Raw genomic sequence first — 24,014 nt, 5'->3', positions numbered from 1 at the left:
AGAGGTTCAATGAGAAAACAGACGGCCCTTAACTTACAACCGGGCAATTCATCCAAACGGAGCACAGTCTTCCACAGTAGGAAAGGGCAAGTTTTCACAGAACAGATGGAAATGAAGCCACCCCAGCACCTCGGGTGAAGGAGCAGGTGACCCAGCAATGCTGTGGGTTAGCGTGGGCTCACCCGGGAGCGCTCAGTATCAGGAAACGTTAGGGCACTGATCATTCTAAATCTCAGCACTCATGGTATATACATTTAAATACCGAAACGGAGGTTCATTATAAAAGTCAGTTTATTTCCCCTTTCTGTGTTTCGTATTTTCCCTTTTTGTCAGTAAATGAGCAATACACTGATTGGAAATCTGCATGATTAAATAATATTAACAAGTTCATAAACACACCCCATATCAGAGTATAAAGCAAGAGGTTGAAAAATATTCCCTAACCCAATGCAAATTAGGTGTCCCTCAAAATTGCACATTCTCCTCCTAGCTTGCTTGTATAATTTAAAATATATATGTATACAGAATGATCTTAAAATATTGATAACTAGTATGGAATTCACAGTCCTGAAGAGATATACTCTACATTTTTCTAAAGAACGGACGCCTCTCAGGCCCCAGTAATCCATTCATGTGATTCAATGTCACGTACAGTCAGTCCTCGGCTTCTGATTTTTGGACTTTACAATGGTGCGAAACGGTTGCAATTTCGACATAATGTACAGTATTCAATAAATTACATGATATATTCGACACTTGATTATAAAACAGAGTTTGTGTTAGATGATTCTGCCCAACTGTGGGCAATTCTAAGTGTTCTGAGTACATTTAGGGTGGGCGAGGCTAAGCTGTGGCGTTTGGTAGGTCAGGGGTATTAGATGCATTTGACTTCCAATGGGTTTACTGGGACGTAACCCCGTCGTAAGTCAAAGAGCATCCGCGCTTGACACTTACTAGAACAAAAGGTCTTTCCCTTTTCTCTAATTCCAGTCCTCAACTGAGGTAACTCCAGGAACCTGGTTGTGCCAGAGATCAATCCTCTAAAAACAGACTAAGCAGATTAGCTTCCTAGAGGATCCTCAAGTTCCCAGACAACACATCTGGGGTGGAGTTGCTTTGGCTGCGAGTTACACGTCGGAGTGTTCGAGATAACTGATGTACCTTATGGTCCTTGAAAGGAAGACTAAATACTTCCAGGAGTCAAAGTTAATTTGAATGAAGACGGAGGAGAGCAGTTGACAATAATTTGAAGATATTCATGCTTCTAGGGCTGAACGACTTTTAGATCAGACACAGAGTGACTGAGCCAATCAACGGGCATGTAGCGTGATCCTTCCCACCACAGTGAACAGAGGGATTCTTTGTCCCAGGCAGGCCGGCAGCTCGGTCCAGCTGGAGCATTTGATCGGGATTTGATGCGTCAAAGATGAGCCACTCTCTATAAACTCATTACCAAAGCAAAATGCAATGATCTCTTCCATTTGTGGAACACATCACCAACACAAACCACGGGTGCCTGTGCCTCCCATTCACTCCATTTTTGAGGCTAGAGAAAGTTCAAGTCCAAAACAATAGTTAAGGTTAAAATGCTAAACCTCAACAGGCCACACAAAGATGCTGGCAGAGTCAGAGGTCACTCGGCACATTCATGAAACAACAAAAATCATCAACAATAATTCCTGTAGTGTAGAAAACGCGCGCAGCCTTCACCGCTGGTCAGCATCTCAGGTGGCTGGCAGTGTTGAGAGAGGCCTGACAATCCAAGGTCAGGCTGGCGCTCCTAGACAAACCCAAATTAGGGCAGATTCAAAGCCCCAACAGTCCTGATGTGGCTGACGTTGTTCTTTCTGTCTCGCAGCACCAGTCACTCCCTCAGTATGTGAGCCTGTCTCCTTCGCACGAGAGAGAATATTTCCCTCACTATTAATGGTGAGATAAACACAATTGTACAACTTGTCTGTGAAGAGAAAATAGGATTAAAAATGCAACAACAATTTACCTCTGTTAGAGCGTCATGTTTTGAACGTAACAATGGATTTGGACAATTACATTCACTTTGACTTCATACAAAGGTAACGTTTAATTGTCAATGAATTAGAAAATGATTTTGTAAAGTATGGCTAATACTACAAAACACTTAACATCACATTTCAGTTGCCAAAAAAAGAACAACACATACAAATAATTTGCCATAGGCAGAGCAGAGAACTGAGACCAGAGGCTCAGATTAAAACGATGATCCTTATAATAAAGTTTCCTTTCTACTACAATTCCTAGTATGATCACATCAGAAAGTTCATCACAAGATACTTCCCTCTACTTAGCATGGGTGTCAGAAATGGAACACAAGTTACATGGCCCAGTCTTTGGAAGCTAGATGGGAGTTAGATGAAAGCTCCAAGGTATTCCTGGAGCTGGACTATCCCGGGAATCCTTGACCACAGCAAGAGGACAGCTGCCTGGAGTACGGGTGGTGGAGGCTGCCTCCAATCACAGTGCCCTGGATTTGAGGACAGGATACTGAATGCGTCCGTGGTGCCTTCCACACTCTCAGGTAGACCTGTCTTGAGCACTGTCCCACCAATAACGTGCCTCAGTATGTCACAGCTCATAACAGAGAGCAACATTTTAAAAGCACAAAGCCTCAGGAGTTTGAGACCAGCCTGGGCAACATAGTGAAACCCCCTCTAGGAAAAATTCAAAAAGTTACCAAGGCGTGGTGGCACACACCTAGAGTCCCAGCTAATCAGGAGGCTGAGGTGGGAGGACCACCTGAGCCCGGGATCACCTGAGCCCAGGAGGTCAAGGCTGTAGTGAGCTGTGATCGTGCCACTGCACTCCAGCCTGGGTGACAGAATGAGACCCTGTCTCAAAAAAATAAATAAAATAAATAAACAACGACTTATTCTTTATTGGCTATTTGCAAGAAAGCAGAGAATCCCGGCTAAGAATGTCTAGGGCATCATAAGTATTTCCTCAAGAAACTATCACCATTTTAGAACTGGGAAACATGACAGTGTTAATTACAGCAATGCTTCTCTTTTAACTCAGTGTTGCTTGGTGTACATTGTAATTTACTTCAGAATTCCTAAATTACATTCAGCAGATAGAGAGTAGCCTAGAAGAGTATACTGATTAGGGGCTGGTGATACTTTAAGTAAGTCTCTTCTTGTTTTTCTGAAATCATAAATGGCAATATTCATTAGACTCAGGTCAAGAGCAAACTGAGAGCCTTTTTCTTCCTTAAAAAGAAGAATGTAAGGTCAGGCGCAGTGGCTCATGCCTGTAATCCCAGCACTTTGGGAGGCCGAGTCGGGTGGATCACCTGAGGTCGTCAGAAGTTCGAGACCAGCCTGGCCAATATGGTGAAACACCATCTCTACTAAAAATACAAAAATTAGCTGGGCATGGTGGCAGGTACCTGTAATCCCAGCTATTCAGGAGGCTGAGGTGGGAGAATCGCTTGACCCAGGAGGTAGAGGCTGCAGTGAGCCGAGATCATGCCACTACACTTTAGCCTGGGCAACAGAGCGAGACTGCCTCAAAAAAAGAAGAAGAAGAAGAAAGAAGAAAGAAGAAAGAAGAAAAAAGAACAAGAAGAAAGAAGAAGAAGGTGTCTTTTAGACTAATAAAATGTTACTTTTCACAAAGGAGCCTTTAAAAGCAATCAGCAATTCTGCTGAAGAAGTGACTTAAGTAAATGCTTTGAACTTAATTAATAGAACAATGACTTTTTTTTTTTAAAGGGGCACCTACTTACCATGAGAATGAAAAAGTAGAAAACCCACATCCATCCTAGCTTGTCCCGGATCAGAGACACTAAATACTAAAAGGGAGAAAAAAAAAATTACAATATAATTCTTTATAAATTTATAAAAGGAAGCAGCTAAAAAGTAGATTAAACATGGCTATTTTAGAAAATAAGAAGGGGACACAGGATTTGTATGTTTTGCAGTTTACAGAGCTCTTCCACATACATGTGCCTGCTGTGATTAATGGCCCATTTAAGTATGCAGAGTCTAAATGGAAAAACCGTATAGTAGAAGTTGTCAGTTCAGAAGGTTTATTTATTTATTTATTTATTGGCTATTTTTTGGGATGGAGTCTTGCTCTGTCGCCCAGGCTGGAGGGCAGTGGCGCAATCTCGGCTCACTGCAAGCTTCGCCTCCCAGGTTCACGCCATTCTTCTGCCTCAGTCTCCCGCGTAGCTGGGACTACAGGCGCCTGCCACCACACCAGGCTAATTTTTTGTATTTTTAGTAGAGACGGTGTTTCACTGTGTTAGCCAGAATGGTCTCGATCTCCTGACCTTATGACCCGCCTGCCTCAGCCTCCCAAAGTGCTGGGATTACAGGCGTGAGCCACCGCACCCAGCACAGAAGGTTTATTTTATTCACTTTGCTCTTTAGAGAGGAAGATGAACATCCACAAGCTACTCCCACTTAATCATTCTTTCTTCCAATGAAAGGTACTATAATTGATGCCTCAAAAAGAGTTTGTCTTTAAGTATGCCACTCATTTTCCAATTATGCTGTTTGCTCACAGTGTTGCAGTACTACCTTTGCATCCTACAGCATATCCGTTTACTTTTTCAATTACTGAAAAGGATCTAATTGCACTTATTTAACTCATTTTCTTTTTTTCTCTTATTATGGTAAGATGTAACTTACATAAAATTTGCCATTTTTTTCTTTTTTCTTTTTTGAGATGGAGTCTCCCTCTCTTGCCCAGGCTGGAGTGCAGTGGCGCAATTTCGGCTCACTGCAAGCTCTGCCTCCCGGGTTCACGTCGTTCTCCTGCCTCAGCCTCCCAAGTAGCTAGGACTACAGGCACCTGCCACCACGCCCAGCTAATTTTTTGTAATTTTAGTAGACACAGGTGTTAGCCAAGGATGGTCTCGATCTCCTGACCTCGTGATCCACCCACCTTGGGCTCCCAAAGTGCTGGGATTACAGGCGTAAGTCACCGCGCCCGGCCCATTTTAAACATTTTTAAGTGTACAATCCAGTGGTATCAGTTACATTCATAATGTTGTACAACCATCACCACTATCTATTTCCAAACTTTTTCATCATCCAAATAGAAACTCTGTTCCTATTAAGAAATTAACTGCCCATCTCCCCAGCTCCTGCTAACCTCTTCTTTCTGGTTCCATGAATTGGCCTATGCTAGATATTTCATGTAAATGGAATCACAGTATTTGTCCTTTTATGTTTGGCATGTTTAGCATAATGCTTTCAGGGTAGACTACATTGGAACTTCACTCCTTTTTTTTTGGAGATGGAGTCTCGCTCTGTCGCCTAGGCTGGAGTGCAGTGGGCAATCTCTGCTCGCTGCAACCTCTGTCTCCCAAGTTCCAGCAATTCTCCTGTCTCAGCCTCCCAAGTAGCTGGGATTACAGGCGTGAGCCAGCATACTCGGCTAATTTTTGTATTTTTAGTAGAGATGAGGTTTTACCACGTTGCCCAGGCTGGTCTGGAACCCCTGACCTCAGGTGATTCACCCACTTCAGCCTCCCAAAGTGCTGGGATTACAAACCTGAGCCACTGCACCTGCCTGCTCCCTCCCTTTTTTTTGAAACGGAGTTTTGCTCTGTCACCCAGGCTGAAGTACAGTGGTGCGATCTCAGCTCACTGCAACCTCCTCCTCCCAGGTTCAAGGAATTGTCCTGCCTCAGCCTCCCAAGTAGCTGAGGTGCCACCACGCCTGGCTAATTTTTGTATTTTTAGTAGAGACGAGGTTCACCACCAGGCTGGTCTCGAACTCCTAATCTCAGGTGATCCAACTGCCTCGGCCTCCCAGAGTGCTGGGATTAAAAGGGACAGGGTCTTTCTCTGTTGCCCAGGCTGTAGTGTAATGGTATGATCACAGCTCACTGTAACCTCCCTTCATTTCTTTTTAATGGCTCATTAGTATTCCATTGTATGGATATACCACATTTTGTTTCTCCATTCATCTGCTGATGGACCCGAGTTGTTTCCACCTTTTGGCTACTACTGCAATAAATGTTGACATACAAATATCTGAGTCCCAGTTTTCTTTTTTTTCTTTGTTTGAGACAGAGTCTTCCTCTGTCACCCAGGCTGGAGTGCGGTGGTGCTATCTCGGCTCACTGCAACCTCCACCTCCCAGGTTCAAGCAATTCTCCTGCCTTAGCCTCCCAAGTAGCTGGGATTACAGGCACCTGCCACCACATCCAGTTAATTTTTGTATTTTTAGTAGAGATGGGGTTTCACCATGTTGGCCAGGCTGGTCTTGAACTCCTGACCTCAAGTGATCCGCCCACCTCGGCCTCCCAAAGTGCTGGGATTACAGGCGTAAGCCATGGTGCCTGGCCCCCAGTTTTCAATCTTTTGGGAAATACCTAGGAGTGGAATTGCTGGGTCATATGGTAATTCTATTTAAATTTTTTTGAAGAAGCACCAAAGTATTTTTCACAGAAGCTGCATCATTTTGCATTCCCACCAGCAACGCAGGGCTTCAATTTCTGCACATCCTCGCCAACACCAGTCACCTTTCCTGGTTTTCAATTACAGCCATCATAGTAAGTATGAAGTCACAGCTCACTGTGTTTTTGATTTGCATTTTCCTAATGACTAAGGATATTGAGACTCTTCATGTGCTTATTGGTCATTTGCACATATTTGTCATGAAGATTTGTCCCTATGTTTTTTCTTCTATGAGTTTTACAATTTTATGTTCTTAAAGTTAGGCCTTTAATTCATTTTGAGGTAATTTCTGCATATGAGGTAAGGTAAGAGTCCAACCTCATTCTTTTTTTTTTTTCCTTTCCTCCCCCACTCCTCAGCTCCAACTTCATTCTTTTCATGTGGATATCCAGTTTTCCCAATAGTGTTTATTGAGAGATCATCCTTTCTCCATTGAATGGTCCTGGCACCCTTGTCAAAAATCAGTTTGGCCACAGGCACAAAAGGATAACATTCTTTGATCACATTATTACTGAAATGTACATGTGAAAAAAGTTAATGCAGAATGACTATTGATTTATGTTAGATCACATCATGTGAAGCAAAAAAGAGGTCTAATCATCCACTAAAGGAAGCACAGGGGTGCTACAAACTCTGACTGCAACTTTATCTTTTTCTTTTTTTTAAGACAGGGTCTTGGCCTGGCAAGGTGGCTCATGCCTGTAATCCTAGCACTTTGAGAGGCCGAGGCAGGAGGATCACTTCAGCCCGGGAGTTTGAGACCAGTCTGGGCAACGTGGTGAAACCCCATCTCTACAAAAAAAAAATACAAAAATTAGCTGGGCGTGGTGGTGCATACCTGCAGTCCAATCTACTTGGGAGGCTGAGGTGGGATGATCGCTTGAGTCCCAGAAGGCAGAGGTTGCAGTGAGCCAAGATCCTGCCACTGCACTGCAGCCTGGGCGACAGAGTCAGACGCTGTCCCCCACCCCCAAAAAAAAGAGAGAGAGAGAGAGAGAGAGAGAGACAGGGTCTGGCTCTGTCACCCAGGCTGGAGTGGAGAATGGTGTGATCATGGCTCACTGCAGCCTTGACTTCCCAGGCTCAAGCAATCCTCCCATCTCAGCCTCCTAAGTAGTTGGGACAGGCACATACCACCATGCCCAGCTCACTTTTTATTTTTTGTAGAGATGAGGGTCTCACTATGTTGCTTGGGCTGGTCTTGAACTCCTAGCCTCAAGCAATCCTCCTGCCTTGGCCTCCCAAAGTGCTGGGTTTACCGGCATGAGCCACCACTCCCAGCCTCATGTACAAGTTTTAATGTGGACATTCGTTCTCATTTCTCTTGGGCAGATACTGCAATTTAATCTTACTGAATCCCTAGTATGTGTCAAAAAAAGCACTAAGCATTGGGTATGCAAAGACAAAGGAAATAAGCACAGCACCTGTCACGGTGTACCCCTTTACACCATGACAGGTGCCTACTAGAGGACCGCATCAACTGCTATGGCAACCTGAAGGAGAAACAATTCTTTACTTGGGAAGTCAGGGAAAGATGGCGGCAACAAAGTTATTCAGGGTAAATTAGTACACTGGCTAAGGACAGGAGAGATAGAGTTTAACGCTAAGTCACAGAGTTTGGGACTTCACCCCTTAGGCAATGGGAAATCATTCAAAACTCAACATGGAAGAGGAATGAGTAAAGCTAACAGTGATTCACTCTGGATGTGCTTCCCCGACCATGAAGGTCAGTCTAGGACCCAAGTTCACAGTGAGGGATCTGGATACTGGCAGGTGAGGCAATCTAAATAAAAGCAAACCCTGAAATACTCATTATAATCCACCCATTTAGTTAGTGAAGAAAACATTCGAAACGAAGGATAACTTAAAATAATATAATGTCAGAAAAGGATGCCCAATGCAGCCACTTTCTACCCCAAAGAGGAAAACATCTGAATTGACGGCTGGAGCGTTTTTCAATTCCCACCCCAGAGCACGATCAGGTAAGCACAGTTTTCAAGTCTTTGCTAAGGTTTTTGTTTCTTTGGGGTTTTTTTGCCCTTTAGTCTTATAATCAAATATGCTAAGTATATCAAGCATTCATTCCACAAGTAATGTCTACCGTGTGCCAGGCACTGTTCTCGGTACTAAGGTGGCAGAAGAACATACAACAAAATGCTGCACTCAGGAAGCTCATGGTACAGTGGGAGGGACAGACATTAACAAGCGCATATCGACTATTAAAATACAGCTAGGTAGTCAAAGTATTAACATGGCTTATTTTACCTCAATACTTGTCTCTCATTAACCACTAGCAATCAGACATCAGCAATTCACCCCCACCAACCAAGTAACAATAATCGTCAAGGCTATTAATGACCTCCTAGATGTCAAAACTAAGAGCCTAAGAGACAAATCCTTCAGTTCTCCTTCTCCTGACCTCTCTACGTCCATGACCTTACTAACGCCTTCTCAAACACAGTTCCCTTGACTACAGCTTACTCTGCTGCCTTCCGCTTTCTTTGACCACTGGGCATTCCCTGAGGCTCGGCCAACATTCTCTTTCCCCATTAAATGGTTCATTCACTTCCACAGGTTCAACTATTTTTATCCATACAGATGACTCTCAAATCCATCTTTTAGCGAAATTAGTACTCTACAATCTGTAGTGGTATATCCTGGAAGAGGCATGACTCATTACTGTGCCAGAAAAGAAATATCTGTCCCAGAGAAAGCCTGAATTTATGCCAAAAAAAAAAAAAAAAGGTCAATGTAAATAGTTCTAAGTATAGTAGGCCAATCTTAGTGTAGGGATCTCAAACATCCGAGAGCGGAAGAATCACCAAGAAGGCTTGTTGAAAATACAGATCTGTAGGTTCTAACTCCGCGAGTCTGTAGTACGCTTGGTGTTCTGTACTTTAATGAGTGCCCCAGATGATTCTGATACCAGACACTTATGGGCCACTCTCTGAGATACAGTCAGAGAGTTTTGGACACACAGGAAGCAGAGCAAGTGATTCAGAAGCAGCTGCAGAGTCCATGGCCATGTCTGGTGGGGCCCAGGAAGGAACGTGTATGCAGTAGAGTGTCTGGCAGAGGGAGACAGGAGACAGCAATGGGGGGGCGGTCCACATGCCAGGTGGGGATAACAAGAAGTGCCCCTGGCCATGGAACACCAAGTTCAGCCTGGAAAGAAAGAAGGGGGTGGTGGGCTGGGGCAGAAGGATCTGTCTGTCTTATGAGGTCTTAGCTTATTTGCAGACAGGAAGAATCTAGAAGTATAAGTAGAAAAAAGGAACTAAAAAAAATGTAGAGTTCTTCTACATTAGGAGGCATCAGCTGGTCCTGAGAGGAGACGGAAGTCCTTGGGCTCTTGGAACAGCGTTCTACAGCACAAGAGTGCCACCTACTGAGGCCCAGAGGGCAGGTTCACGTTCAGGCGCCTTTGAGGGAAGACATTAGAATCCCAGCCTGTTCTCTCACCTGGCCCACGGCAGCTCCAATGCTCCCCGAACCATCAACAATTCCTGTGACGGTGGCCAAGGCCTCACTGCTCCCTTGGATGAGCTCCTGGCGACCCAAGTCCGCGGAAATAGCAGAACTAATCATGTTAGAAGGTCCACCAACAAAAAATCCTGAAGTCACAAACAGAACAGGTTCTTATTAAAACACAATTCACAACCACTAGCAATCAACTGCATAAGGCAAAAAAATATCCCAATAGTTTTCTCAATATGTTGGACAGACGTGGAAAAAAAAGGAAACCCCCAGATAGTATCATTTTCAAACTATTAATAGTTAACATCCATGTTCCTGAAATCTCTTCTTGAATTATGTGACACTCTAGTATATTTGGTAGAACCCAAAGATACAAAAATATAGTGAAACACATAGCCTTTCTAATCCTGTGAAGTTTACATTCATTAATAACAATTGCACTAGCTTGTCAAATAAATTCTATTATGGTAGAGTTGCATTATATGATCTTTCCACTACACAAATTCAACCAGGAATACTGAAAAAAAAAAAAGAGCAAAGAGGAAAAAGCCACTGAAATGGAGCAGGTGACACTATCTGCCACTGCTCTCAGTGAGGCTGCCCATGAATCGGGCATGGGATGGCCCAGGTGAATCTGTTCTCACTGCTGGAATCAGTTCCATGTACCCCAAGCAGAATGAGCAGCTCACTCTGCCAAGCACGATCTAAAGTTTAAAATAAGTAACTTTTCTGGCTGGGCGCAGTGGCTCATGCCTGTAATCTCAGCACTTTGAGGGGCTGAGGTGGGCAGATAACCCGAAGTCAGGAGTTCGAGACCAGCCTGGGCAACATGGTGAAACACTGTCTCTACTAAAAATACAAAAATTAGCTGGGCGTGGTGGCAGGCACCTGTAATCCCAGCTACTCAGGAGGCTGAGGCAGAAGAATCACTTGAATCCGGGAGGTGGAGGTTGCAGTTAGCTGAGATCACACCACTGCATTCCCGTCTGGGTGACAAGAGCAAGACTCCTTCTCAAAAATAAAAATAAAATAAGTTTAAAATAAGTAATTTTTCTGGCTGGGGATGGTGGCTCATGCCTGTAATCCCAGCATTTTGGGAGGCTAAGGCGGGTGGATCACCTGAGGTCAGGAGTTTGAGACCAGCCTGGGCAACATGATAAAACTCTGTCTCTACTAAAAATACAAAAATTAGCCGGCCATGGTGGTGCATGCCTATATTACCAGCTACTCAGGAGGCTGAGACAGGAGAATCGCTTGAACCCAGGAGGTGGAGGTTGTAGTGAGCTGAGACTGCGCCACTACACTCCAGCCTGGGCAACAAAGCAAGATTCTGTCTCAATAAATAAATAATAAATAAAATAAGTAATTTTTCTATAACATAGTCCCTAAATGCACCCAACTATTCTATCTAGTGCTCAAGTGACAAAATGCTGACCAACTCCAACACAGGAGGAGACAAGAGCTATTGTGGATTTTTTTGAAAGCTCGTGAATTGGTCTCCCACGTGGCATCTTTCTAAGTCACTTCTAGAAATAAGAGCAGAAGCTGGGACAGTAATCAAAAATCTTAGAAAATCTGCCGGGTGCGGTGGCTCACGCATGTAATCCCAGCACTTTGGGAGGCCGAGGCGGGCAGATCACGAGGTCAGGAGATCGAGACCGTCCTGGCTAACACAGTGAAATCGCATCTCTACTAAAAATACAAAAAATTAGCTGGGCGTGGTGGCGGGTGCCTGTGGTCCCAGCTACTCGGTAGGCTGAGGCAGGAGAATGGCATGAACCCGGGAGGCAGAGCTTGCAGTGAGCCGAGATTGCGCCATTGCACTCCAGCCTGGGTGACAGAGCAAGACTCCATTTCAAAAAAAAAAAAAAACTTAAGAAAATTTTGGTCAATAGGGACTGCTTCTGTCACAATAGGACTGAGGAGGTGATGTAAGAAAGAGCAGAGAAAAAGAACCTGGAAAAGGAGACATCTTTCCTTCTAAAATTTGATTTCTCTGTATTTAAGGTTTCGGTACTACTCAAATTGAGGGAGAAAACAGTTTCCCTTTTCCTCTGAATTGACAGAGTAGCAGAAGCACGTTGGAGCAGAGCCGTGGGCCGCACCTGTAACAGTCATCAGAAGGGCATTGATGGCCTTATCGTTCGGAGAACCTGTGAGGGAAGACACAGACAAACCACAGTAACTTAAAAAGCAGACCCCACGTGCCTCTGCCAACAGTACGCAAAGATCTGAATCTCCGCGACCTCACAAATCACTCCCAGAGACAACAAAGAGACACAACTCTCTCTGCCTCTTTCAACTCTGATTTGTAACGTCTGCCTCTTGCTGGTGCTCAAGCTAACGAGACTTCTAAAAGCTAAAGAAAAGCTCTCCTCCTGTCTCAGCAGCATCTTAAGGGACATATACCAAACTTACTAATTACCATCTTTCCGCTTTTGAAACCTGTTCCCTTTTTATTGTTTTATTGGCTATAATGCCATGTCTCTGGAGCCTCCCCCAAACAAAGCATATACACTCCCAAGCAAACTTTTAAGCAAATTAACAAAGCAAAAGAGATGTCAGTTTCCTCCCAAGACAAATAAAACGATGTGATGACAGGTTTCCCAGGCATTCACAGGACAATGCAAAGGTGGCGTATCAGGCCTTGAAGCTGGTCTCCAGGCTCTCCCTAGCACTGGTCACTGATTCCAGACAAATGCCTTATTCCTACCAGATTAGAGAAGCAAAGGAATTCGTAATTGCAAAGGAATACTCACGACTATACCCGACAAGGGACCCAACCGCCAGAAGCAGACTCAGGGCAAGAACTGGCGCTCTCTTCTGTAGTACGTCAGAGATGAAGCCTTGCAAAGTTCCACCTTCAAGCACAGAGTGTCGAGCAATCAAAATCACTTCTAATTTAGCTCGTTCACCTGAGGTGTGCTCCCCACTGGCCCTCTGGTCTCACTGGCAGCAGCCTAACGCTGGTCTATCAAAAAATGTGGCTGGGCCGGGCGAGGTGGCTCACACTTGTAATCCCAGCAGTTTGGGAGGCCGAGGTGGGCAGATCATGAGGTCAGGAGATAGAGACCATCCTGGCCAACACGGTGAAACCCGCTCTCTACTAAAAATACAAAAAAATTAGCCGGGCATGGTGGCGGGCGCCTATAGTCCCAGCTACTCGGGAGGCTGAGGCAGGAGAATGGCGTGAACCCGGGAGGCGGAGCTTGCAGTGAGCCGAGATCGCGCCACTGCACTCCAGCCTGGGCGACAGAGTGCGACTCTGTCTTAAAAAAATATATATATATGGCTGACTCCCTGAAAAGGGGTCCTCCATAGCTTCCTTTTAGGAAGATAAACTGTCTGTTAAATCGCCATGATGACCAATGGGGACAGGCGACCACAAATCAGACAGCAAAACATGAAAAAAGGAAAAATGGTCAAAACCATCGGCTATCCCTTACAAAAACAAGCTGTGACTGCTATTTCTGATTTTTCTTTTTAATTTAAAAGATAATGAATTAAGAACTATGTCTCTCTGGGCATGGTGGCTCACACCTATAATCTCAGCACTTTGGGAGACCAAGGCCAGGGGACTGCTTGAGGCCAGGGGTTCAAAACCAGCCTGGGCAACACAGTGCCCTTATCTCTATAAAAGATAAATTAGCCGGGCATGGTAGCACGTGCCTATATTCCCAGCTACTTGGGAGGCAGAGGTAGGAGGATCGCTTGGGCCCAGGAGGTTGAGGCTGTGGTGAATCGTATTGTGCTGCTTGAACCCAGGAGGCTGAGGCTACAGTGAGCTGTATTGTGCCACTGAACTCTAGCCTGGGCAACAGAGCAAGACTGTGTCTCAAAAAACAAAAAATTGTGTCTTAGAGTATATTGAGGCCAGTAGGTGGGCACAGTGGCTCACGCCTGTAATCCCAGCACTTTGGGAGATAGAGGTGGGCAAACTGCCTGAGCCCAGGAGTTTGAGACCAGCCTGGGCAACACAGTGAAACGCCATCTCTACAAAAAATACAAAAAAAGTAGCTGGGTGTGGCGGTGCATGACTGTAGCCCCAGGTACTCGGGGGGCTGAGGTGGGAGGATTGCTTGAGCCCAGGAGGTTGTGGTTGCAGTGAGCCAAGATCATGCCACTGCACTCCAGCATGGGCAACACAGCAGTAGCCCCATCTCCAAAAAAAAAAATAGTGGCTAGTAAATATTCACTAAAATAAAATTTAGCAGTTATGGTTTGGTAATAGGACACAATCTTTAAAAAGCAGGGATATGAATCTTTCAAGCAACAACGTCACATACAGCACCATTCTGAGTTCTAGGGGCTACAGGACATCTGGTGTGTCCTTATCAGACAGAAGGCAGCTGGACGATTTCAACTTCAGAGCATACAGAAGTACGGTGAGGTCTAAAGGTTGCAACCTCACCTTTGGCTCTGGATTTAAGAATGCGAGCAGCCAAGTTCAAATACAGTAATAGTAGATTGCCTAGCATAGACTGTGCTTTCACAAGCTCACGGCAGTTGAGTCTCACCACAATTCTAAACGTTAACATTACTGAAGGTTATTAAGATCTGGCATAGCCATGTAAGTAATACCCACTAAAGTACATTCTGCTCCTCTGTCTTATTTCCTTGTTCATACTTATTACTTCCTTGTTGATACTTCCAGCTACCACAAAAAAAACCACTATTAAAATCTTTGTTTACAATGAAACAACTGTAAAACATTCACAAAAGTTAATCCCTGCTGTTACGTCTACCTCTATGATCTGACAACCTACACACTAAGGTGTGGTTCCCCTTTATCCTCAGCGGATATGTTCCATGACCCCCGCGGATGCCTGAAACCACAGAGAGTAGCAAACTCTATATATACTACGTTTTTTCTATATACACATTCCCATGATCAAGTTTAATTTATAAGTTGGGCACAGAAATTAACAGTAACTAACGAAAACAGAAAATAATAACAATATACTGTAACATAAGTTATGTGAATGGTCTCTCTCTCTGAAAATATCTTATTGTACGGTATTAAGAGTAACTGAAACTGTGAAAAGTGAAACCACAGATAAGGCGGGGGATTGGTGTTTTCTCCCTTATTAGGCTGGGGGAGCTGGGGAAAGCGGGAGGTAGATACAACGAACACGTTCACATTCTAACTTGGATCTCTGACATACAATTAGCTTTAGAGCTAAGATATCACTGAGAAAGCCGTATGAAAGGATTGCATTTAGAGAGATTCCCATGTGCTTCCCAAGACAAAAGAACTGATCCATCAACAAAGGACTAAGAAAAAAGAGCCCAGGCCGGGCGCGGTGGCTCAAGCCTGTAATCCCAGCACTTTGGGAGGCCGAGATGGGCGGATCACGAGGTCAGGAGATCGAGGCCATCCTGGCTAACACAGTGAAACCCCGTCTCTACTAAAAAATACAAAAAAAACTAGCCGGGCGAGGAGGCGGGCGCCTGTAGTCCCAGCTACTCGGGAGGCTGAGGCAGGAGAATGGCGTAAACCCGGGAGGCGGAGCTTGCAGTGAGCTGAGATCCGGCCACAGACAGAGCGAGACTCTGTCTCAAAAAAAAGAAGAAGAAAAAAGAGCCCAGTAAATCACAGCGCTGCCTTAGGCTGGGTCTTCCTTTCTATGGACCTCTTGTTTTTTCCTTTTTTTAAGAGTTTGGCTGTTTACTAGTAGGACAGTTTAGGGAAAATGGCTGTAGAATAAGTAATAAAACTTTAAATGAGGCCAGATTTCACAACCCAGTAAAAGATCACTAGTGACTGACTATTATGGAAAAGGCACATCACTGGCATACCTACGATCCCTCCAACGTCGTACCAAATGGACAGCTTGTCGGCTTCCGCCTCCTTCCAGCCGAAGTTGTTACTCAGATAAAAGGGGAGCCAGAAGAAGAAGGAGTAATTCACTAACTTCAAGCAGGCGTAGGCCAGTGAGTACTACAAGAAAAGCATTCAACTCTCAGTGAGGGACAAATAGCACAGCATGACCACCATTTTTAATGTCATTTAAAAGCAAAACAAGATAAAGGAATTTAGGATGAACAGAACCTGATTTTACAATTAAACATCTCTACAAACCCCCACATGCCTGACTTCAGCCAGTCTCCCTCTGCTCTTCATCCCTGTTAACTTCTAGACAGGCATGTACAGCAGGCCTTTGGAATAAAAAACACATATGGCTACTTCTTAGCTGTCTCCAGTTTCTCCTCCTATCAGTTCTCTGGTAGAAGCAAGCCAGTGTTTTGAACCTAAAGGCAGGGCACGTGCCCACATTTCTTTATTCACACAAAGATGAATGGTATTCATGCCACTAACCAGCGTTAACCACAGGCAAAGAAGTCCAGGAAGCATCACAGCCTTTACTGGGAACGGCCAAACAGGCTTGGTTATTCTACTCCTTGCCAAGGCAACACTATGAACAATGGAGAGTAAAGGGACTGCGCTACAGTTCCAAAGTCTAAGAAAAGCAGCAGCATGATCATTCCTTTCACCCTAGTTTCCAAAAGCTTCACATTCCCCGGTCCGGTGGCAAAGAAGAGAGTCTCTCTGGCGAGTCAAAAATGAAAGAACATGTCATCATCGTCCTTGTGACTCTCTCCTTTAGGGGAAAAAAATGCTGCAGCTACATGAAGATGGTGGTGGGGCTGAGCCTCCTATATTCAACACATTACTACCAGGAAATCCTGACAGTTAGCATCAAAGGAAAAACGGGGGAACAGAGGGGCTGACTTCAAAGGGTGTCTGGCTAGTATATTCTTTTCCCTGGAGCTGCCAGTTATTCCCTAGGTATTACTTGTTTTAAAACAGCTTCCCTGGCAGACAACAGCCACCCCTAGAGAGCCAAATCCCAATCACCAGTGCATTCTGACCAGACAGCCTGCTGCAAAGACAAAGGAATTAAGTTAACTAGATTTCCTTTACATCCCTGCCCATGTCAGAGAACAATAGCTTGTGAAGAACAAAGGAACAGCAAAAGAGGTCCATATTTAGTCACAACAAAGATCTTTCTCAAAAATTAAACTATTACCAGTAGAGTATTTTAAAAACCAGTTAAAAGATAATAATCAATAGCATAAGAACAGGCCTAAAGCAACCTGCATTTCTCTTATATCATATATCATCACTGGGTTAAAGGATTGTGGAAAATTGCATTTTAACTCATACTTAACTCTGTGGGAAACGAGAGTTCTCTCAGCTTGGGGGCACCAACAGAAGAGGATTGACAGGCGCGTATGAAGATGGCCTACAGATCACTCTACCTGAGGGGTCACATTCATAAAGCACCATTGACAAATGAAATAACAACAGGTGCTTGTTCAAAACACAACAGCCCAATGTTACAGGCCCCGGGGAAGACTGGAATAATTTCTATTCCAAGGGCAGGGGAACTGAGACACACGGATGGGTTGTGTGACTTACCCCAGGTGTCACAGAAAGTTAGTGGGTAAGCTGGAAACATAACCTAGGCCTCTTAACTTCCACTCCAGTGCTAGAGCGCCCGAAACATCAAGACAGAAAAACTGCAGAAGGGATTTAGTGTAGACGTTAGAAGGCTTTCCTGACTGCACAGGCTGTGGAAAACACTGGAATGCATGACCAAGAAAGACTGTGGAGTGCTCTGTTCTGGACCCTTTAAAAGGGGGCAAGCTGGGCGTGGTGGCTCACGCCTGTAATCTCAGCATTCTGGGAGGCCAAAGCGGGCAAGGAGGTCAGGAGATCGAGACCATCCTGGCTAACACAGTGAAACCCCGTCTCTACTAAAAATACAAAAAATTAGCCGGGCATGGTGGCGTGCACCTGCAATCCCAGCTACTCGGGAGGCTGAGGCAGGAGAATTGCCTGAACCCGGGAGGCAGAGCTTGCAGTGAGCCGAGATTGCACCACTGCACTCCAGTCTGGGTGACAGAGCGAGGCTCTGTCTCAAAAACATAAATAAATAATAAAAGGGGGCAAGGCAGACTTAGGAACCATTCACAACCCTTCTTCTTGGTCCACATATAATCCTATAATACTTTGAAAGGCCCAAAAGTACACATTAAAAAATATCAATTTTGCCTTTTTAATCACATACTAGATCAGGGTCAGGAAAGCAGGGCTCTTTGGCCAAGTCTGGCCACGCCTAACTGTCCCATGTTTTCTGTGACTTATTTTGCTCTACAGAGCTGAGTAGTTGGGAGAGAGACTGGATGGTTTCCCGAAGTCGAAAATATTTACTCTCGGCCGGGCGCGGTGGCTCAAGCCTGTAATCCCAGCACTTTGGGAGGCCGAGACGGGCGGATCACAAGGTCAGGAGATCGAGACCATCCTGGCTAACACGGTGAAACCCCGTCTCTACTAAAAATACAAAAACTAGCCGGCGAGATGGCGGGCGCCTGTAGTCCCAGCTACTCGGGAGGCTGAGGCAGGAGAATGGCGTAAACCCGGGAGGCGGAGCTTGCAGTGAGCTGAGATCTGGCCACTGCACTCCAGTCCCGGCGACAGAGCGAGACTCCGCCTCAAAAAAAAAAAAAAAAAAAAAAAAAAAAAAAAAAAAAAATATTTACTCTCGGCCGGGTGCGGTGGCTCAAGCCTGTAATCCCAGCACTTTGGGAGGCCGAGACGGGTGGATCACGAGGTCAGGAGATCGAGACCGTCCTGGCTAACACGGTGAAACCCCGTCTCTACTAAAAAACACAAAAAAATAGCTGGGCTAGGTGGCGGGCGCCTGTAGTCCCAGCTACTCGGGAGGCTGAGACAGGAGAATGGCGTAAACCCGGGAGGCGGAGCTTGCAGTGAGCTGAGATCCGGCCACTGCACTCCAGCCTGGGCGACAGAGCGAGACTCCATCTCAAAAAAAAAAAAAAAAAGAAAAAGAAAATATTTACTCTCTGCCTCTTCATGGAAGGTTTGTCAACCCCTGCATTAGAGATCAGATAAGCTGAAGGGCACGAGACAACATTCCTCAGAACGTATATTCCTAAAATAAAGTATCCAAGAGAGGCTCAATACTTAAGGAAGCTTTATCCCAGGCAGAGGGGATGTCACGGGCTCTCTTACCTCCCTGGCAGTGGTGAGATGTGAGCGGCCCTTACCGGTATGACTCCAGGAAGGCAACACGCCTGGTAGAAGCTTATTGCCTTGACTTGGGCGACAGAACTATCGTCTTGGATTGAATAATTCGGCTCATACTCCTCTTCATTTTCACCACCATTAATTAATGGCCTGTGTGAGTCTTCTTCAAAGTTTTCTTCTGCCTCAATCCCTGAGAGACCTAAAACAACAGCGACAGCCACTGTTTGTGGAGAGACCACCACGTGCGAAGGGCTCGGCATACATCACTACTTATGGGGCGATGTTATTTTTATTTCCATTTTACAGAAACAGCAACGAAGGTCCAGAGACCAAGGTCAACTAAGGTCAATTAAAGTCACACAGTCTGTCTAAAAATCCTCAAAAGACAAAAGAATTGTACATCTGTTTGCTTCTGTGGTTTCGCTTGTATGTAATCTGTATTTAAGTACAGGTATCATTTTTGTGAATCATTTTTATGGATGAAAAGAAATGTTTAAAGAAGTGAAATTAGAAATACATCCATGTTCATTCCTTGCCAGTGTCTCAATTATAAAAATCATTTGCAAATGTGAAGCTTTTCCTGTATCTATAAAAGACGTGCATCACTCCCCTCAAACACGTCCAGCTGTGCCAGGGGCTGGCTACAATGTTGACAGGACTCAAACGGCAGTACTGTTCTCCTTTCACTCACTAAAAGGAGCTCAGAGTTTTCCTAGGAAAAAAGAGATTCGATTTCTTGGCCTCAGATTTCCTTTTGGCCATAATAGGAAGACATTCGGAATAGAAGGGACGGCTTCTCCTCACCAATTTCTTCTGGTGACACCAGGAGTCCAAAGAAGATAACGATCCCACCGGCAAACTGCACAGACGCCGTCACCAGAAAGGCATACTGGAGGAGAGGGGGAAAGGGGGTCCTTACATATCTGGGGACAGTCATCACAAGCATATTCAGTAAAGGCAGGTGGGGGGAGGTAGGGGTGGGGGAGAGGTGGGAAGGGAGACTGGGAAGCAAGGGAGCACCCAGTGCTTCTACTGGGCCAGGCGTTGTGCAAAGTGTTCTACTCGTGTTTTCTCATTTAATTCTTCCTGGTGATTCTATGAGGCTCAGAGAAGAAAATTAAGGTCCCCTGGATACTAAGTGGTACTATTATAGTTGTGAAATTAGACTGGCTCCAAAAATCTAGTTATTTGTATCACATAGCCTCTTATAAAAGACAGTATCTGCCCTCGAAGATACTACATACAGTTGAGGGGATTAAATACATGAAACAATATTATAAAGCACCATGTAGTTGAATAAATGAGAAGGCCCAATCCTACTGAGAAACATATACAGGAATCCAGATGAAGGAAAGAGCTGAAGAGGCTGAAGCAGTAAGACATTGTCTTAGGGAAGAATGGAAAATGAAAGCCAATTGTCCATCTTTCCAGGCACATGGTAAGCAAAGGCACAGGGTGGAAGGAGATAGAAAGCTTACTGCACAACTCAAGCAGGAGGGCTTCCGTTAGGGTATAATAGGGAAGAAAACTGATTTGGAAAGGTGACAGGTAGATTAAAGACTCTCCAACCCCAGGCTGCACCGCTGAATTTTTATTTAACAGAGAATGGAGCCTGATGTGAACACTGAATTTTTAAACCAGTGAGTGACAAAATTAAAGCAGTGTTTCCAGAAGTCAAATCTGAGAGCAGCACAGAAGGTGAACAGAAATATTCATCTGAACCAACTATACAATCCAGGTGTGAGGCTAAGAAGCCTAGAATAAAGGTGGCCATGAATAAAGGGAATGAAGGACTTCTCACTGACCCTAACTACACCAAAACTCTTGGTGAGCTGTTTAAAAATGTATCCACTTTTTAAAAGAGCAAACTTACTTTTAATAATTTAGGTTTTTGAGTAGGTGATATATTCACATGATTCAAGCAATAGAGGAATAAGATGTACAGTAAAGCTGGGCATGGCGGCTCATGCCTATAATCCCAGCACTTGGGGAGGCCGAGGTGGGCAGATCACCTGAGGTCAGGAGTTCGAGACTAGCCTGGCCAACATGGTGAAATCCCGTCTCTACTAAAAATACAAAAATTACCCAGGCATGGTGGCATACACCCGTAATCTCAGCTACTCAGGAGACTGAGACAAGAGAATCCCCTGAACCCAGGAGGTTGCGGTAAGCTGAGATCACGCCATTGCACTCCAGCCTGTATGACAGAGTGAGACTCGGTCATGGAAAAAAGAAAAAAATGTACAGTAAAAACTCTCCCTCCCACCCCACCTTCCCTATCTGCTCAATTTTCTCAACATATAACCAGTGCTGTTCATTTTTACTGCCCAGAAATCGTTTTGGAAACATACAAGCTAATACAAGCATATTCTCTTTCATTCTTCCTTCTTACAAAAATGGCATTCAATACAGTTTTGCACCCTTGCTGTCTTCACTTAGCACACTTTTTTTTTTTGAGACAGAGTCTCGCTTTGTCACAGTGAACCTTGGTTCACTGCCTCAGCCTCTGGAATAGATGGGATTACAGGTGCCTGTGACCATGCTCAGCTAATTTTTGTATTTTTAGTAGAGACGGGGTTTCACCATGTTGGCCAGGCTGGTCTTGAACTCCTGACCTTGTGATCCACCTGCCTCGGCCTCCCAAAGTGCTGGGATTACAGGCATGAGCCACCGCACCCAGCCCACTTAGCACACTTTTGAGATTGTTGCAGTGCACTGCTCTGCAACATTCTGGCATTATAAACAATGCCAAAATAAAGAACCTTGTAGATGTATCATTTGCGTGTGTTTCAGTCTATTCATCTGTGTGAGTAACTCCTGGAGGTGGAACTGCTCAGTGTGTGTAGCTGTAATTTTGATAAGATACTGCCTTATTGATCCCTCCAGGAGTTAGTGACTCTGTCAGTCTTTCCATTGCAATGCCTGTGTTTTCAGGTTCTTACAAGTACAACATGTTTTCGAACTTTTGGATTTTTACCAGTCTAATAAGTATAGAGTGTAGTTTTTCTCCCCCCCCACCCACTTTTTTTTAAACAACATAGCTTTAATTTGCATTTCCCTGCTACGTTCTGTAAGAACAGAGATTTTTGTCTCTTTTGGTCAGTCCTATATTCTACAGTTCTAAGAGCACATACGGGGAGTTAAATATTTATTAAATGAATAAGCAGTGAGTAGAATATTTTACATATGTTTACAAGCCATTTCTACATCCTTTCCATGAACTATACATTCAAATTCTGTATCTTTCTGTTGTTGATCTTTTTCTTAAAATTCATGGATGCTCTTTACATATGAGGGGGATTAGCCTTTGTTTTTTGGTGTTTTTTATTTGAGACAGGGTCTTGCTCCATCACCCAGATTGGAGTGCAGTGGTGTGTCTTGGCTCACTGTACCCTCCAGCTCCCAGGCTCAAACAATCAATCCTCCCACCTCAGCCTCCTGAATAGCAGGAACTACAGGCACACACCCCCACATTCAGCTAAGTTTTTAGTTTTTTTGTAGATACGAGATCTTATTATATTGCCCAGGCTGGTCTTGAACTCCTGGGCTCAAGTGATCCTTTTACTTCAGCCTCCCAAAGTGCTGGGATTACAGGTGTGAGCCACCATGCCTGACCCAGATTAGTCCTTTATCTGTAACATCAGTTGCAAATACTTCTCAACTGGTTATGTGTCTTTAGGCTCTCCATAGTGTTTTTGTTATGAATAATTTTTTATATTAAATAATACTGTGGCCATTTAAAACTATGTAGAACTGTGTCTGGATAATTTTTATGTGTTTGAATATATCAGAACTTTGTCTACTTTTAATGAATATATCAAAAGGTTGTCTACTTTTTTTTTTAATTAATTTATTTTTGAATGGAGTCTCACTCTGTCACCCAGGCTGGAGTGAAGTGGTGTGACCTTGGCTCACTGCAACCTCCGCCTCCCGGGTTCAAGTGATTCTCCTGCCTCAGCATCCAGAGTAGCTGGGAAGATAGGCATGCACGACCACGCCCGGCTAACTTTTGTATTTTTTGAGTAGAGACGGGGTTTCACCATGTTGGCCAAGCTAGTCTCAAACTCCTGACCTCAGGTGATCCACCCACCTTAGCCTCCCAAAGTGCTGGGGTTACAGGCGTGAGCCACCATGCCCGGCCAGAAGTTTGACTACTTTTAATACAAGCCTTGCCCTATCCAGACACCGTTCTACATAATTTTAAATGGCCACAGTATTATTTAATATATAAAAAGCAACACACATGTGCACACAGAGAGAGAGAGAGAGAGAAAGAACGAGAGCTAGAAAACACCACCTACCTCATAACCATACTGAAGAACAGAAGAAGCTAGGCATGCTCCCAAAATGTTGCCCACAGAAGCACAGGCACTCCAGAGACCAAAAACAACTCCTCGTCTAAGATGGAAAACAGTGGAGACAAAGGACCATGGTCAGAAGAGATACTCTGGGCAGTTCAAAATACAAAACAGCCAAAACAACCAAGGTGCATACTACCAAGACTAAACACGCTATTTTAAAAGTTTTTAAAAATACACTAAAATAGGCCGGGCACAGTGGCTCACACCTGTAATACCAGTACTTTGGGAGGCCAAGGCGGGCGGATCACCTGAGGTCAGGAATTCGAGACCAGCCTGACCAACATGGAGAAAGCCCATCTCTACTAAAAATACAAAATTAGCTGGGCATGGTGGCATGCGCCTGTAATCCCAGCTACTCGGAAGGCTGAGGCAAGAGAACAGCTTGAACCTGCAAGGCGGAGGTTGCAGTAAGCCGAGATCACGCCACTGCACTCCAGCCTTGGCAATAGAGCAAGACTCTGCCTCCCCCCACCCTCCAAAAAAAAGCTGTATCCAGAATGCAAGGCACTCTCAAAACTCAGTAAAATATGACAACAGACGATGCAACAGAATGGTAAAAAGCATGAATCCACAATCATCTCAAAATACAAAGTCTTTGAAAAGTGGGCAAAAGATTTTAATAGATACTTCACACAAAAACACATGCAAATAAGCACATGAAAAAACACTCAA

At 44.5% G+C, this 24,014-nt stretch overlaps 1 protein-coding gene across 9 annotated transcripts in view; it reads right to left on the bottom strand.

The window, feature by feature from the left end:
• Positions 1-273: 273 nt before the first annotated feature.
• SLC37A3 (solute carrier family 37 member 3) overlaps positions 274-24,014 on the bottom strand; it is a 65,941-nt gene continuing 42,200 nt past the window's right edge. For 5 of the 9 annotated variants that reach the window (XM_033192459.1, XM_033192460.1, XM_033192461.1 and 2 more), the window contains 9 exons: positions 23,283-23,379; positions 19,786-19,870; positions 19,002-19,180; positions 15,726-15,867; positions 12,686-12,787; positions 12,032-12,079; positions 9,912-10,063; positions 3,761-3,826; positions 274-1,957 (listed from right to left, as the gene is read on the bottom strand). In XM_033192459.1, coding sequence (XP_033048350.1) covers positions 1,865-1,957; positions 3,761-3,826; positions 9,912-10,063; positions 12,032-12,079; positions 12,686-12,787; positions 15,726-15,867; positions 19,002-19,180; positions 19,786-19,870; positions 23,283-23,379 — 964 coding nt within the window. In that variant the 3' untranslated portion in view covers positions 274-1,864. Of the gene's footprint in view, positions 1,958-3,760; positions 3,827-9,911; positions 10,064-12,031; positions 12,080-12,685; positions 12,788-14,098; positions 14,581-15,725; positions 15,868-18,966; positions 19,181-19,785; positions 19,871-23,282; positions 23,380-24,014 lie in introns of those variants that run through there. The other 4 variants (XM_033192463.1, XM_033192465.1, XR_004432771.1 and 1 more) reach the window with 4 other exon arrangements.

This window comes from Trachypithecus francoisi, unplaced genomic scaffold (genome assembly GCF_009764315.1).
Source record: "Trachypithecus francoisi isolate TF-2019V2 unplaced genomic scaffold, Tfra_2.0 Lachesis_group4, whole genome shotgun sequence".
In the NCBI taxonomy this organism is placed as follows: domain Eukaryota; kingdom Metazoa; phylum Chordata; class Mammalia; order Primates; family Cercopithecidae; genus Trachypithecus; species Trachypithecus francoisi.
Note: the sequence above shows the minus strand (reverse complement) of the source record. Positions and strands in the feature narration are given on the sequence as shown.